An 18,128-nucleotide genomic window follows, 5' to 3' on the forward strand; every position below is an offset into this window, starting at 1 on the left:
TGTTGCAGTGTTTTGCTTAAGAATAAAGTAGCTGTCAGATTTTTAAGCACACAATAGAATTAAAACTCAAATAAATACATTGCTAAGAATATAGACACGCATCACCAAACAGTTTCAAACATAATTGTCTTATTGATCTTATCATGGTTAGGTATAAAAGAATAAACAAACAGTCTTTAAGTGCTTAATTTAGCTCTGCAAACCAAACCTGTAAACCAAAACTGGTTTAAGTTGTAAAGAAACATTAAATGTGAGAAACCAACATTAACTTACAGGATTCAGCGTAAAGTAGCCGACTATATGAAGTGGGCAGCAGTGGGAGTATTTACAGTTGTAAGTACGACAAAGACAATGTTTTTACATTTTGAGGTTAGTGTGACACAAATGACTGTAGTATGTGGTGCTAACCCACGTAAGCTAACCCTGTAGCTTTATCAGAGTTAAACTAACTGTACCCTTTACTTTTTCTGGTCGCTAGCAGACTGATATATCAAAGCTAATTATGTGAAATGTAGCTAACTTTATGCGTTAAACACACTCAAAGATGCAACATAGCCAATATGTGATTTAATTGACAAATCACCTGACATGAAAATCAATGGTCAACCATCTTGATTTATCATTTAAGTTTGATAGACGATAGCTAGCTAGTCAGGAGTTAGCTAACCAGAAAGCCAGTGATAGTTTGCTAGCTAGCTAGATATATCTATCTTAAAACTGAATAAAATGGCTAAGAGCTGCAAGTAAACTTGATTTAACTGACAGAAAATTAATTGGCAACACTTTAGATGATTAATGGATAGACAAAAACCTATTAAAAAAAAGAATATAGTAAGCTAGTATCTAAAAAAGTTATATACAAATATACAAAATGAGCTGCCTTTGAAAAGATGTATTAGTATGTCACCTGAAAGGCTTATTTTGCCCAGTAAGCAGTTTCTGTATGTTGAAATCAGGATCAGGACAGGATCTCACATTTTGAATGTCATTCCGTATCCATCAACCACTTAGCCTCAAGCTTCATGGTCCGATGAAAACAATAAACCTCTTCACGGTGGTGGTATGGACCTGATGTGGTATGTTGTATATTATTTTCTTCAGAGGAGTTCAAATTCTTCTGTTATCACCCAGCGCCTGGGGTTGCCAGGCACCGCACCACCTTATCTTCCTTTCTTGACATTTATGTTTTTGGGCTCAAACTCTGCAGTTGGTTGGACTTGATTTCACATTTAAAGGCCGGTTTGCTCTTGTGTTGAGGCTCCATGTGGCTGTAATAACAGCTTCTCACTAGCAATATACAATAGCCTGATTCAGACATGAATGAGGATTTTTTGCTGTAATCTGATGTCTGAAAACAACTGCAGTTTATTTTCATTCGCTGTGTAAAAATCCTCAGATGGTGAGTCATACAGAGGAGGCAAATGGTCAGGAAGACTGCGGTCAAGTGTCTGCAGGCTAACACGGCCACGCAGACACAGATAGATTGGCTGTATCTCGTCACGGTATAGATATTAAAGGAACTGCTTTAGATTTGTAACTCTGAGCAGATGTATAATGGGTGCAGCTGGCTCCATACTTGGGCAAAATAGGCGGATTTAGAGCTTATTTAATGCCACATTTAACAAAGATAAAATGAAGTGGGTGGGGAGAGAAGTGGTGTGAGACCAAAAATCAAAGATTGTGAGTCATTCCCTCCCCATTCGGCCCTGAGGCTTATGTTAACCCTACTTGTTTGAAAAGCCTGAAACAAAACATGATGAACAATGATAATAAAGTCCCCTTTCAGTGTTGTTATGTTGGTGCTTGGACTGTCTCAAGCGTTCGTGCGTACTTGAAACTTAATCCAAGAGATAATCTACAGATGCCGGTGGTTTTCTCAGCGATGACAGCCCACGTAACATTTATTAACATTTGTTCGCTTTCAATGGTCTGTATCTGCGCACAGAGGAAACAAGGAGTTTCACTTACTGTAGGGCTGCAGCGAGGGAGAAGCCAGAGAGCCAAGTCAAATGTCAATGAATAGGTCCATTGAGTGTGCAAAGATAAATAAAAGCACCATTTTCAGCAGTTAAGTGTAATTTTTCAGAAGTTCAAGACCAGTAGCTGCCAAGACAGGCCGATCTCTGCGGCCCGAGACGGTAACTAACGTAGTCGACCAGGTTGTAAACTTTGTGCTTGTTGATTTAACCGCGTAGAGAAATTTGGGAGGTCAGACTGTGTGTCCACATTTGATACAAGGTCACTGTGTACTTCCTTCCCTACCTCCTGACCTCAAAATGTTCAAAGAAATGTAAGGCGGGCGTATATTTAGTGAACACTTAAGGAATACCTGAAAACCTGTGAGTTGTAAATGACGTGCAATGGAGTCGGAGCTGATTTTTACGGAGCACTCAGAATGTGCTTCATGCATATATGTAGCCTTCAGTGATGAAATTGGCTAAGTGTTTGCAAGAGTGTTGTTCATTTAGGATGCGTTAATTGATGTTCAGTCAGCAGGTGATGTGAGCCGTTTGACTGGTAAAAGCTCAGATCAGGGCAGATGGTCAGTCTGACTCGGGGAAATGAGGCGCGCTAAGGATCAATACATCAATTAATGGTTTTTGGAAGTCGTGTTTGCACTTAAGCGTTTTAACTTTCGTCAAGAGCTCAAAAGACTTCCTTCATTATCCTAATATATGTTTGTGCATCTGTGTGTGTGTGTGTGTGTAGGGGGGAGTGTTCGGGAAAGCGTGAGTGTGTGGTGTTATGTAATCCAGTGTCATGCGTAGTGACACATCGTAAATACTCAAACAGTGCATTGAACTCACGCTTGGCTTTAATTTAAAGTAGCATTAAGCTGCAACTAAAGATTGTTTCCAAAATTGATTCATTTCGTAATCATTTTCTTTGTCATTTCGGTTCGTTTGGTCAATGATAGCTGAAATGAGAGAACTTTCCTTAAAAAAAACCCCATAAACTGAAGTGATGCAATACGACAATAAACCAGTTATCAAAATTGTTGCTAATTAATTAAGCTTGACTTCGTTTAAGATAGAGTACATCTGCACCCAAATATTATTTTTTTTAATATTGATTAATCTGATGGATATTTTCGTAGTTCGTTGGTTATTAGCTTGGTCTTTCAAATAAAAGTATATATAATATAATAGCTCTCAATCATTAAATTAATCACCAAAAAGAGTCAGACTTCTCTGATTCCAGTCTCTTGAATGTGAATATTTTCTGGTTTCTTGACTCCTCTACGACAGGAAACTGAATATCTTCGGGTTTTGGAGAAAACAAGACATGTGAGGTCATTATCTTTGGCTTTGGGAAACAAAAACAAAAATTTTTCAGTATTTTCTGGCATTTTATAGACCAAAAAAGAAATCACTTAATTCAGAATGAAATGTAATCGTTAGTCGTGGCCCTACTATAAGGAACAAATCAAGATTGGTCATTTGACTGATTGTCTTTACAGTATGTACTAAACAAATGAAATAAAATAAAACAAATGAAAGAAAGTAAGGAAATGCATAAATTACAGAATCTCCAGACCCCACTTGGAGTGACACACTCTTCACACTCCATGTGGCTGCATTTCATTTTGGAGTTTTGGCAACTGAAAGCTGTTTTCCTGTTTTTCATCTCTCAGAGGTACATCAAGCGTTTCAGGGACGTGTGGTGCACGACTCCACAGAGAATTGGTTTTATTGCGTTCCATCAAAAAAACACATGATCCAGTTTCCATAATGCTCACGATCCATGACATGCTGTGGGATTCTTGCAAAATGAAAACTGCACATATGATTTGAAGCCGTTGAGGCAGAGCCGACCTCCGTCTGCTCAGTCAGGTAATTGTCTCTCTTAGCACCCAAAGACTGTCAGGCAATTGCTGTACATCAAAACAAGACGTCATGTCCCCGAATGACTGAATTAAGCTCGGGCTCTTTTGGTGATGGGTGCCAGATGGACAGATAACGAGGCCTGTGAGTGTAAAGTTTGGTTACAGGAATGTTCTGGCTTTTTTTTTATTACTACGAGCAGTGAACATTTTAATGAGTTTCACCACATGTTTCTCTCAAACAGTGTTTAGTTTATATCAGTGACGACTCCTGACCAGGCAGCTCGTTACGGCTGCCAGCTTCTGCTCTTTTTTTAACATTTTTTTTACTGTTAAATGTTATGTAATGCACACGAGACACTGTTAAATTAGGGATGTTTGTTGTTTGTTACTCAATCTGTCTTTTGTCTTTATCTCTGCAGCTTGCCTATTCAGGTACAATGCCCTCTCCTTCATCTACCTCATCTATCTCCTGCTTATTCCACTCTTCGCGGAGCCCACAAGCACAACAATGCAGGGTAAGATCTGCCTTGTGCACTCTTTGAACTTTACACATTCGATTCCTCTGGTTTTGTCAATTGCCTGGAGAATCCTGACTGCCTCCACATTGAATCGCAATATTGTTGTCAGTAATGTAAACCAGCCCTTCTCCAGGGGACTTGAATTTCCTTGAGATGAGGATGGATTTGGCACAGACTTAAGTCCATGAAAGGCAATATCGGTTGGTGCGGGCATGAATCCATCTGTGATAATAAAACCGATCCAAGGCCAGCAAGATTTGAGACGGATCTGATCCGACGTCCACTTGATGAAAATAAAAAAGAAAACTGGCCGAGGTTTAGTTTATTTAGAGTCAAGAGAAATATCCTTCAGAGCAAGAAGAAGAAAATTGAGGATGAGGGCCGTTTCTGATCACCACTAACCACTTCAATTATCAGAGGGGGATATAAAAGTGGCTCCTAAGGCTCCACTGATTTCCTAATACCATGATCTGCGTGCTTTTGACAAGTGTTATTAGTTAATTCAGCCTTTGGTGTTTTGTTTGAGAAATGAAAACCAGCCTGCACCGTCTTTTGACAGCTCCGCAGCAGCCATTCCTCCTCCAAAGAAACATAAATCACGGCGGCAGTTTATGAGAAGTGACTGAGGTGACTGTTCTTCTTAGAGGCGATGAAAGTGGGATTGCGGTTGCCGGCCTCAGCAGCACCTTTATGCACTCCTCTCACCGCGAAAAATACTAAACATAATATAGGTTTCTGTCGGAGACCACATGCAGTGTTAAATAATACATAAACCCACAGTGGTGGAGTGATCAACATCAAGTCCGAGAGCTGTCTCTGCTCGTCTCCAGCTGAAATAACAATCAGGAAGTAAAGGAGGGAGAGGAGAGCGGAGAGAGTGGACCACTTACACTCTCATCAATAGTTAAAGAGGGAGGTCTTCTATTTCTTCTATCTATCTTCTATTTGACTTACCTCTCCTCTTTCCATAAAATGTGGTTGTTGGTATGGCGGCCATCTTGATAGAGGAAGAAAGTAAAGTTCCCAGCATGCAATCCCACAACATGATACATCACTGGAAAGCCCAGGATGTCCTCTACAGAACACTATAGGGGTTGGTAGGGTAACTTCAAATACTTAAGGAAGATGCAGGTGAACAGAATGTCCATTATAAAGGACATAAATGAATGGGCCGGGTCTCAGGAGGTTAAAGCGCAATGTTCATGTGTCTGATCGCTGTTGACTTCAAACATAGATCGACACATGGCAGCTCAGTCCGAAAGGTGCACAATCTTCTGTGCCTGCACAACCTTTTCACGACTAAATGAAACACCGCATTTATGAACCGTGCTGGAGTCGCAGGCAGGAGCTCGGGGCGATGGTGGGCGTATAAAGTGCACAACTGTCACACCGGTATCGAGGGTTCACATCCTGTCTGTGATTAGGTTCAGACAACAAAAGAACCAAGGAGAGAAAGAGATATTCTCAGTTTAGTGAAACGGTCACCACATTGGCCCCCATCAGATACACCTTGGTTAAGTTTAGGGAAACATTTTCATTTCAATCATATGTTTATACAAATCTTTGTGAAATACTGATGAAATTCCTGTACGCAGAGTGAAGAAAGTTGACAATTTGTGCCCATATACAAGAATCTGATACAATTTCCTCATTATAAGGACTGCTGTGATACTTTGGGATGGAGATCACGTAGTGTCGCCCAAATATTCGATCGACATTTTAACACCAACAAGAAATTATACATTTAAATCAATGAGGAACTAAGGTCGAATAAACATTTGTTTTCTTCTTAAAAGATGTTTTTGTTCTTCTTAACTTAATGACTCTTAGGGAACAAACAACACATACAATGTACCTGCCCCCAGCAGGTGTAACATGACAGAAGGCTTAGTTATGTGTTGGTACATTTCATCACCTTTTAGTCACTAATCTCTGTTGTCCCTGCAGTGGTTACAGATCCGCTGATTCTTATCCAGTCTTTTACAGCATCTACAAACTTTGCAGATTCTGGCGTTGTCAAAAGTAAAGTTGCAGATTTTATCATTTGTGTATAACAACTACTGGTGAAGTTTTTCTTTTATGTGTTTTTTTTGTGTAGATATTTTTTTTTGCCTTTTTGAATAAAGGACTTGAGAGACTCTCATAAGCCTCTGAAGTGAACAGCTGTTTATTTCTGTTCCCGTGTGGTTTTCCTAACTCCTTTTTGGTACAAAGTCATTGGGTAAAGTTTACGTTGAGAATTCAGAATTTGTAAGTTAATGCATATTTCATCAAACTGTCAGATCATCATTCCAGGTGTAAGTTTATTGACTCCAAAAAGAGACGTTTTGTAGCAGAAAAGATAGTTTCAAAGTTAAATCCGCAGAATTTAAAGCAACCTTTGCATATTATTTAAAGGCTGTATAAGGCTTGTATAGAAATAATTTGTTCAATAGGCTTATTTAAACTAAGCTAAACGTTTATTATAATGAGCCAGTAGAGTTGTTTTATTTTCCCAATGTCAAATGTCAGAATGTTTGATGGAGGTTTTGAGTAACGTGATGTTACAGTGTCCCAACTTGCAGCAGAACGACCTCTTTAATGTCCAGAATCTAAAGCTTTCTATTCATGCTTCTTTTTTCCAGAGAGTCCTGCATCAAATAAAGTTGACCTGATACATGTTTTATAAACTTATGTTTATCTAACCTTTAACCAGACATCAGAGTGATCATGTACGGTAGCACAAACACAAAAGACTTCAACACCACGCGCAAAAATTGCTGCAGGCACATAGATTATGAGATGCTCTTCTAGTGAAACATCTGCCTCAGTCAACATATGCAGGCTGACGGAACCACAGGATGAGGAAGTTTCTTTGTGACAGGAATGTTTTGACTGATTATAAAATGCTTGGGAACTGTAATAATATTCATCTGATTATTATTGTTTACTTTGGGGCGCCACGCAATTGTATAAGATATTGAGTAACAGCTGTTTGTGGTTGATGATGATGGTGATAGCTTTGTTAAAATAATCTCAGGTCCATTTAACCTCAGATTGTAGACCCTAGGATGAAAAGTGTTTTCCTGCGATATCTTTCCTCATATTTTTTCAAGTTAATTCTAGCAACAAAGAAACAAATGAGTTTTCACCTCACAACAGAAATGACAACAGACAAACAGATGGCAAACATTTGAATTAGGCCTCCGCTTACATGTAACAGAATATGAAAGAGCATTGAAAAAATAAATAAGAGAATAATGAATAACATTCAAATAGTTAGATTGAATGATAATCAGCCTAATAGGCAGAATACATCTTGGTTTGGCTTAAAATGTCTCTTTAGCTGCCACGGTCACGGATGGAGATGGTTTGACTTCCTGTGAATGTCCCCAGGTTTCCCTAAAAAAACACACCTGCTTCTGTCGCACAACAATCGCTTGAAATGTCTGCAGGTGTCCACTGATGTGACTGTAACTGTGGCTGGCCGTTTAGCCCCTTGTTGGCTGTAATGATGATAAAACCAAATAAGAATCTCTGCTTTTCACAAAGGTTTTGCTATTGTTATATCACATCGTAAATCTTCTTGTCAGTATTTGTACATCATTATCAAGCTGAGTTCTCATGAAAAGAAACAATCAGATATCAAAGGGAGTTAGTTTGAAAAGTAGTTTTAAAGAAATTATGATCATGTGAGTTAATTGTGTAGTGATTATGATCAGGGGCAGATAATAATGTCCTGTACTTGACAGTTACAGTATCTCCTCCCTGCTGGCTGTGTTATGTGACATTTAAATTGTTCACTTAATTATGTATGAAAGCTGACTGAATGCACACTGACAGTCCACACTTAAAGATACACATTTCATTGTGAAAAAAAGAGAGTCATTTTTGAATTGTTTAAGGGGGAATTAGGAGAAGGATTGAGCTAAATTCAGTGTTTTGTTTTGATGGTCTGTTTCATTTTCACTGTTGCATCTTGAAGGACATGCGGTGGTTAAATCGGTAAAGTAAATTTAAACCAAATGTTGTACATGAATAATTCATTAGGTGTAATTTGCTTTAAAAAGCCACAGCAGTGTGGTTTGCCCGAGGATATGTCAGCGTACAAGACTTCCAATCTTAACTGGAGACAAACAAAATCGTATCCAACTTGTTGTTGTCGGTTGTGATTTACTCCCTAATGTTGTAATTACAGTATCTGGCTCCACATTTGCTTGAAGGCATTCAGTTCTCAGCAGAGAGATGACAACTTCCCTTAAAGGAGTCTTTTACAGTAGCATGAATTTCCTTTACTAGTTGATGCTATGGACAATTTAACAGGTTTATGTTTTTGCTAGTAGACTTCTAATAGAGGGTGTCTGGCTTTAATACATCAACTAGTTTGGCTTTTAAAAAATTAAGAAATAAATCATCTTTACTTGACCATTTTAAGACAATTTTATTCTTCTTGTTGTCTGGAAGGGACGTCTCAAAAAAGACAAAATCAATCACATCGAGGTTCAAAACTCACTTTCTCGCTTAAATGCAAATAAGCACAAACATCACAGGGACAAACAGACACAAAGTTTTAAACACAAGAAAGAAAAAGCTTATCAACTTTTGCCGAGTTAACAAGAAGGCCCAAATAATTAAACATTAGTCATAGACAGGGTTTCACCTTTACAAAGTTTCTGCAAGCTGAACAACACACAAAATTGAGCAATCTTGTAAGGGTTAACTGTATTTGTTAAATCTTAATTCAATAAAATGTTGTCTTCTGTCAAAAACTGTGTGTAAATGGTAAAATCAGTTGAAATAGTGAGCTGAACAGCTGCTGAATGTTGGCAGGTGAGGAGCACATTACACACGAAGCAGAGGAGGCTGGTGCGACGACCCCACCACAAGTAAAGAAACAACTTAATGTGTTGCATCTAATGCCGAATTTACTAGAGGGCATGAATGATTTAGAATTTTCTGTATCTGTTTCTCAAAGTGGTTTATGTTTCTTCCTCACTCAAGGACTCCTAAAATTGTGTGATTTTTTAAGGGAGTCTGGGGATATTGCATGTGGGTGCATACAGCCCAGACCACCCCCAAATCTGGACTGATCGATCAGATCTCGAATACCTCCTCGGATCACTCAGGAAGGATATTGATATTACTGAACAGGTCCTATTATTTTGCCAGTTTCGAGTAATGTAAGGTAACAGTGTACCAACTTGCAGCAGAACGACCTCTTTAATGTCCCTGCTTTGTATTCACACTTCTTTTTTCCAGAGAGTCCTGCTAGTCCTGATACATGTTTTGTAAACTTGTGTTTATCTAACCTTTAACCAGACATCAGAGTGATCATGTACAGAACACACAAACACAAAAGAATATAATACCATGCATAAAAATTGCTGCAGGCACATAATGTATGAGATGCTCTACTAGTGAAACACCTGCCTCAGTCAACATATGCAGGCTGACGGAGCCACAGAATAAGGAAGTTTCATTGTGACAGAAATGTTTTGACTGATTATAAAATGCTTGGAAACTGTAATGATATTCATCTGATTATTATTGTTTACTTTGGGGCGCCACGCAATTTTATAAGATACTGAGTAACAGCTGTTTGTGGTTGATGATGATGGTGATAGCTTTGGTGCAATTTAGATGTGCTGTGAATGATCTCAGGTCCATTTAACCTCAGATTGTAGACCCTAGGATGAAAAGTGTTTTCCTGCGATATCTGAAACAAATGAGTTTTCATCTCACAACAGAAATAACGAAAGACAAACAGATGGCAAACATTTGAATTAGGCCTCCGCTTACATGTAACAATATGAAAAAGCACTGAAAAAGAAAAAAACAATAATAAGAGAATAATGAATAACATTCAAGTAGTTAAATTGAATAATAATCACCCTAATAGGATGGAGATTGTTTGACTTCCTGCGAATATCCCCAGATCTCCCTAAGAAAACACCTGATTCTGTCGCACAACAATGGCTTGAAATGTCTGCAGGTGTCCTTAAAAAATGTCCACTGGTGTGACTGTAACTGTGGCCGGCCGTTTAGCCCCTTTGTTGGCTGTAATGATAATAAAACCAAATAATTTCTCTGCTTTTCACAAAGGCCTCGCTATTGTTATATCACATCATAAATCTTCTTGTCAGTATTTGTACATCATTCTCAAGCTGAGTTCTCATGAAAAGAAACAATCAGATATCAAAGGGAGTTAGTTTGAAGAGTAGTTTTAAAGAAATTATGATCATGTGAATTAATTGTGTAGTGATGATGATCCTGGGCGGATAATAATGTCTAAACTTCATGTGTTACATTTAATGCTGTACTTACAAGAAGGCATGAATGATTTAGAATATTCTGTAACTGTTTCACAAAGTTATTCATGTTTATCCCTCACTCAAGAAATCCTAAAATTGTGTGATTTTTTTTAAGGGAGTCTGGGGATATTGCATGTGGTTGCATACAGCCCAGACCACCTGCAAATCTGGACTGATCGATCAGATCTCTGATACCTTCTCGGATCACTCAGGATGGATATTAATACTGAGTCTGAACAGGGCCTATTATTTTGCCAGAACCATGTGGTTAAATCAGGTCTTGATGTTGTCATATAGGGTTCTCTGATTGATCAGGGGGAAAAAAAACAGCAGCTGTTGAAATTGAACAATGCCCTCTGTTTTGGAAGCCTTTAAAAAATACTCCTGGGACAATGTTTAGAGACTGAAAGTAGAATACTGATTCAAGATGAGCGTTAGGCAACCGAAACAGATGGCCGTCACACAACAAAAATGCTCTGTTACAAATAGGAAACAAAGGAAGCAGAGCCAGAGCAGTTGTGTTGTCCTGAGCCTCAGGACCGATTTGGACGCAGAAGCTTGCTAACAGTCCTCATACCTCGTATTTACAAGCATTCTTTTCCCTCTTTGTGGAAGCCCGGGGAATTACAATGGGAAATTAGCACAAATTGTTTTTACTTCAACATTTAATTTGCCTGCCGTGGTCTGTTGTTGCACACATTTGATAAGGTTAGCCCTCGACTGCCCGAGGCTCAGCAGTAGCGGTTCACCTTTGCCAGGATATTGTGCCACACGCTGTAAAAAACTGCAGTGTGTTCCCCTGCTAGGATGCAGTAAATATAATGAGATGGAAATGTTGCCCAGAGCAGAACCAGTCATCCAAACTGCGCAGATGTGTGGCGCAAATCAACCTTTCAGGGCATTTCTGTCATTTTCTTCCTCAAAGAAGAAGAGTCTCATCAAGCTTGCTCCTCCCCGAGGACGAACACTTTCAATTTCACAATAAGAGGGGGTCTGAGAAGTCCTACTGTAAAGAATTATCACCATAACAACTCCTGAAATTATCCCAAATACCTGTAGGTGCACTATAAAATAGCCATGTGTGGAGCAGCTGTGGCAGCTCCTCACACCGCTCTCATCCTTCCCTCCCAGGATCAGTAATGTTCTCTGACAGCTGTATTCTTTACCGACATTAAAGAGCCAAGTCATTTCTTGAAAACACGAACAGCCACCGAAGCCAGAAACCAAAGAATCAAATCGGGTAGAAAAGCTGGTTTTTCTCAGTCCACAGTGAATCAGAGACTTAGAGAGAATTACAGGTCTTGTGGTCCACCAGAATGTTTATTTGACTTTTGAGCTGAAATAAGCTTTGCTCTCTGGTAGTTTTGCCAGCTCTTAGCCAGGAGATGTGTCGTTATCCACAGAAAATCCCCCTTGGGTGCTCTCCCACTCACCCTCACCCTTAAAAAAAAAAAATCATATTTTTTTTTACTATATCACTCAAAACTGCTCCAGACGTCACAGCTGATCACGTGAATATGAATCTTTGTCCCCTTGGCTCTGCCCTAAGAGCACCATAAGTAATCCCAGACACTTTGTAACGTCGCTCCAAAATGATTAACATTTCATGGTCGTGTTTCAACAAAGTGTGTTAACGACAAATAACCAACGAAGAATCTTTTTCCAAGTTTCAGTGCATGTACGGCGGTAATAACATGTGGAAATCCTTAAACTGATGGCGGTGGTGAACTCACTGTAGCTGTTCTCCTCCTCCAGGCCACACAGGGCGTCTGCTGCAGTCCCTCTGCTTCACCAGTATGTCCTTCCTGCTGTTCCACATCATCTATCAGATTACCGTCAACAGCCTCGTGGCGGGAAAGTCCATCAACCCGGACTTCAACTGTGAGTACACCACAGCCTCCAGGGTCGAGGCTCCGAAGCTTGTGTTGTGTTGAAATCAAAACGACTCTTGTCATGAATCCACAAAGAAGGTGCAAAGTATTAGGTACAAACAAAGGTGTATTGGATGGATGGTGTGTGTGCAAAGAGGAGTGCTGCTTCCTTAGTGCGTGATGAGGTGAATCACTTTTGTTAAGGTAACTGAAAAACAAAGCAAAATCAAATCCTGTCTCACTCTTTATGGCCTACACGCAGGATGCAGACTTCTGGTAGAAGTCTGCCAATGGCTAACTATTTGAGTCGGCATCCTCCTCTCTTTTCGCTATCTGCAGGAAACAACAGTGACAACTTCAGAGCAAGTGAGCTACACGCCGCACCATATTCATAATCTAGTTGCGACCAGTACACTTCTAAACAAGCCAACAGCCCTTACCTTTTCTCTTAGGCATTTTTCAGGCCAGGGCTCGCCTCGGTTCATGCAAAACAAGCTTGTAACAAAACAACAGCGCTGGAGAGAAAGATCTGGCTATGTAAGACTAAGTCAAGTCAGTAATCAAGTCAATTACTTCATATTTGACTCGGGCACCTGATATATTTAGGGACATTTATGTTGTTTTATCCACTCCGCTATAAGGTTTGTTTGTTACCAATAAGCAGAATATAACCAACATTTTTTTTCACTTGCTTCATGCTGCCTGCACTCTTAATAAATTCTTCTGGCATAAGAAACCTGTTGGAGGAATCACAAGCAGCCCAAACTGTACACACAGTTTTTTCAGTTTACATGGGAGGGTGTAGCCGCCATAGTTATGGCGTGTAGTTGCACATAGCCACTATAGGTATGATATATCACCTTCATGCAGAAGAATAAATGAAGTTTAGATTTAAAGCAATATTGTATAGAATTTGGCTTTTTGTGCAATTTAGGGAAAACAAAACATAATTGTCATCATTCAGCCGATGTGGCGTTAGATTTTTCACAGTTTCTGATGCTTAATCTGTATCTAATGTTAGTTTCAAAGATTCTCTTCTAAAATGATTTTCTCACTCATGTAAGACCAAAATGGCGAGATCTCTACTTGTTGAGTCACATGTTCATGACGGACTGTGTGCACACGTGTGTCCCATCCATCACACAGGCCGGTTTGTGCTTAAGCTCTGACCTGAGCCATTGATGCAGTGTCACAGAGTTGTATATCACCAGTGAAGGTGTCGTTTTTTTCTCTGCCTAAGGGAAAGTTTCCATGCAGAAAAACTAAGTGAAGACATGCTCCATTTCAAGAAAAATATGCTCTCTAATAACGATTCACAATGTCTAGAAATGCCCTTACTCTTGTTGAATTTTGTCACATCATGAAGATTTATGAATCTAACACATTCCTCGGTGTAATTAGCTTCCCTGTGCCGTATGGCGACGTAGAAAAAAAGAGATTCTTGCTGCCAGTAAAGCAAACACTGTAAGCTACTGACTCAGTGTTGGGAAGGTGTTAATAGTTGGCCTTGGGCTTCTCATGAAACTCTGTATCAAACTGTAAAATTTGAATGTGTCTAGACGGGACAGACCCTGACCTTGTGTTCTAATGACTTGTTCTTTCTAATGGAGGTAAGTCGCTTTCCAACATCGAAGTGCAGCCAACTTTGCTCAGGAGGCAGAGCGGACCTTATCGCCTCAGGCAGAAACACACAGCGCCGTTCAGAGAGGGTAGACTAAATATTCACTCAAGGAGATCTTTATTACTGAGGTCTTCGAGGGCTGCAGCCTTTGGCAGATCAAGCCCTGCTGTGATGAGCCCACAGATTGTATCCATCTACTGTTAGTGAAAAGATTTGATTTCATACTAACCAGTTAGGGGATTGATTGATTGATCAGAAAGTACACAATCCAGTCCAACAATGAATAAAATGTTAAAATGGGACCGCCTATCAGCAAAATGGTTCAAAGATACTGAAAACTAGGGCTGGGCAATATAGCCTTAACATAATATTGCAATATTTTCAGGCTATACCGCAATCTTTAAAAACTCGTCAAAAGCACTTCATTATTTATCGCACATTTTGAGACATTGATGGTTGCAGAGGATGACTCCATCAGACTTTCATGATCTCTTAACCTGTCCTCTAGTGCCACCATGACTTGTGGTTGTGTGAGGTTCTTCCTTGTCTTCCTTAGGATGAACTGTAATAATGTTTGTGATTCTCTGACCTGTATCTTGCCCCACCATCAGAGAAAAATTCAAATTTAAAGAAAAACATATGACATTCTAACCATTCTCACCTGTTTTGATATTTTGTGCTAAATAGCGAATAGTTTAGCAAAGACGAAAAACATGGCCGACATCATACCTGCTAAACATCAGCATGTTAACATTGCGAGCATGTTAGCATCCCTATATTAGCATGTAGCACTAAGCAGGGCAAATGGGTTATTGTTTTTTAACCCTAACCCCAAAATGAGTCCTTGTTTTTCAATCTAGACGTTTGCTTCAAATGACTAGCCACCATATCAGCAAGCATTATATACATGACTGAAAGAATCTGCCCTACACTAATAATAATTAGCGCCAGCTTTCTCTCTCTAGCACTTTCTGGCTGCACTACTGTATAAACTCAAGGCAAATGAATGCACCATCGCCCTGCGGAGTGTGGACTACGGTTATGTGCGTTTCAAAGTATTTTGGGTTTTGTTTCAGACTGTATAACATGAAGCTCCACTGGCACTTGAATGAATACCATCTTGAGTAATTATCTGCAACATTTAACACCAAAGTTCCTGTATGCGCTCTGGGCTGCTCGGGAACTGCTTTACAGTGAACAGCTGGTGGATCCTGGCTGTCATCTGACGATTAATGAGGCACGTGAATACAGCATCACACACAAATGATGAAAAACTGCTGGAGCTAAAGCGATGCCATTAAGATTCACAAAATGTCAGTGCAGAGTAAAGTTTTAACTTTTCGACAGCAGATTCCGACAACATTAAAACGCACATTATTTTACAGACATGCATAAACTGTATATTGGAAAGCTTCTGTGTTGCTTTGTGTCCATGTTATTGCAATTTCTACTTCCTGAAATGAATGTCATCCTATTCCTATTTTTATTTTCAGGCTACATATGTAACAGGAAGTCACACATTAATCATTGTCCCCTTGATCCACCGCCTAGATTCTGAGTAAATGCCTTATCTCAGGTTTCTATATAAGGCGTTTAGCCCCCTGACACCCTTTTCCTTTTGGCAGCCAGGCATAAACAAGGAGTCCTGCATTGCGGTGAGGCGGTTATCCTCCCTCCAGATAACTTCACATAATTTCCTCTGTTCGCCGTAGCCAAATACACCATTAGAGCAGTAAACCGAGTAGAGTATGAATGAGGAAAGCTTTCCAAAAAAGCTAACACCTCCAGCTGTGTGAGCAGGTCAGTGACTGGTCACCAGATGAGCCGGGGCCACCGGCTTTCTTTGGAGTTATCAGTCATTCCTCTGTGCTGATTCAACATGGGAAGTGCATTTACAAACAGTCACAAGCGTTTACATTAACCAAAGAGCACCAGATGGGCGGAGCTCGATTCATTTCAGATAATGTTAACTTAATTGTCAGAAAAATTACACTCAGCTGACTTTTAAAATACTTTCCTGTTATTGTCTAAACTTTTTGGCAGTTACAGTCTTTAGTGGCAACCCCCGCCCATCTGGCAACCGAGGAGGTTAAAACAAACCATAAAGAAAAAGCATTTGCACGTTAGAGCCTGTTGAGAGGCTGTTTTGTGACCCGTTCCTCTGGGATAGTCTTCATTAAGTCCTGTAGACAGCTTGGTTGACCTCGCTATCCACAGTTGCCCCGTCCACCGTTCCCCAAATGCGCTCACCGATTGTCCGATTATACTTATGACGTGCTGAAATGCTGAGGCTGCATATCACCAGTCTCTGCGGAAAAGGGCAACTGGCATTAGGTTCTAGGGATAGAAGAGAGGGTGCGAAGAAATGCTGTGCAGAGAAGTTAACGGCCCAGCAAGTACAAAGGGTGTTTTATGATGTTCACATAAAGTGTGAGGACAGGTATTTTTGGTGCTCAGCTGGGCTGGAAAGCAGCCTCGCCTCGATGGGCAGAAACTCTCACACTCTTTTCCAGAAGTCTTCATGCTGAGTTCAGACTGTATTGCATCCTATGGACCACACTGGCCTGACTTCACCTCTGGCATTCCTTATGTGCGATATCACACACAAGATATCAAACACAGGATGGGTTTCCTCTCAACACCTGTTAGCTCAGTTTGGGCTGGGTGAAGTTGGGTGTTGCAGATGTTTGGACTTGGGATTTACTGAAACAGACTCTGTTTTGCCTGAGGTCAGTGGGCTGACATTTCGATCTGAAGAGTTTCTATTTGAAGATTTACATGGAGCCTTAAGTAATCTATGACCTTCATCAACTTCTGTGGATGATTATTAGGGATTACAACAGCATCGGCAGATCTGATCTCCTCCTGTGAGAGTTTCTTGCGTGCCGTTTACTATGTTCATGTAAGATCCTTTGGCTTGTGACATTGAGTCGCTAACAAATCAGCCCAAAAACATGCACAGTGAAGAGTACCACTTGATAAGCCTTAATGAAGAACACTTCTGTCAGTGTGTCTATATTTTGTAGTCTACTATACAATTCCCTTGATGCTTAGTCATACAACTTCAACTTAAACACAAGTGTTTTGCATTCAGGCTGATTATCATCTGTCAGTCAACTTGTCTGGTGAGTCAGAGTTAATTTCAGACTGTGATATTGACTGGAAGTCAAGTAAGCTAGCTCACGATAGATGTGCTTGGAGTTGGGCTCAGATATGTGGAAGTGCGTCTATTCCTCCAGTGTCTTAGCAGTTCATTCGGGGGAGGACTGTGTGTGAAGTGTTCGGTGTCAGAGGTCGTGTCAGGGGTGAGTCATGTGGGCTCCTCCCATCACAGATGATCCGCTGACCACTGAAACTCCACACTCTCCCTCCTCTAAATACGCCCCAGCCACATAACACACAAAACATCTGCGGCACTGAAGCCGTTCCTGCAGCTATTTTTGTTACTGATGAGTAATCGCGAAACACCAGGCCTTTTACTGACAATCCATTACCGTTTAATTCACCTTGAGTGAAATTCAGAGACTCTTTCCGGTTTTTGACAAAGTGCATGATAGTGTGACTCATTCCTTTACTGGATACTGTCTGTGTTTCATTTAGGAGAAGGGCTTGAATGCCTTTTGTCTTATCTTTCATTTACTGCTTCACATTGTATCTTCCATTTGCAAATAAAGCTTTTCAATGTGACACTTACTTCTACAAGAGATCAATAGTACTTTTTAATGCTCGCCTCTGTAAATAGCAGCTCATTAAGAATATTTTTGACCTTCGCCGTCCTCTGTATCTATTAGAGAGCCTTCGTCCCAAAATAATGACATAGTATTCTCTCTTTCTTTTATACGCCAGTTTGTAATTGTAGAGTTCAGATACAGTTTTACCAAGAGTTGATATGATACTCCTCTGAGAGGAGAAATAGTTTACAAACAGATAATAGATTCAGTCATTCTGATGAAGTTCTTCCTCCGCTGTCTTTTTTTGAGTTAAGCTTGTCTGAGTCGAGAG

At 40.0% G+C, this 18,128-nt stretch overlaps 1 protein-coding gene across 1 annotated transcript in view; it reads left to right on the forward strand.

The window, feature by feature from the left end:
- Window positions 1-18,128, forward strand: part of piezo2b (piezo-type mechanosensitive ion channel component 2b) — an 88,937-nt gene that overhangs the window by 3,642 nt on the left and 67,167 nt on the right. The window contains exons 2-3 of the mRNA XM_030402702.1: window positions 4,246-4,341; window positions 12,390-12,515. Of these exons, the coding sequence (XP_030258562.1) occupies window positions 4,246-4,341; window positions 12,390-12,515 (222 nt within the window). The remainder of the gene's footprint in view (window positions 1-4,245; window positions 4,342-12,389; window positions 12,516-18,128) is intronic.

This window comes from Sparus aurata, chromosome 21 (assembly GCF_900880675.1).
Source record: "Sparus aurata chromosome 21, fSpaAur1.1, whole genome shotgun sequence".
NCBI lineage: Eukaryota > Metazoa > Chordata > Actinopteri > Spariformes > Sparidae > Sparus > Sparus aurata.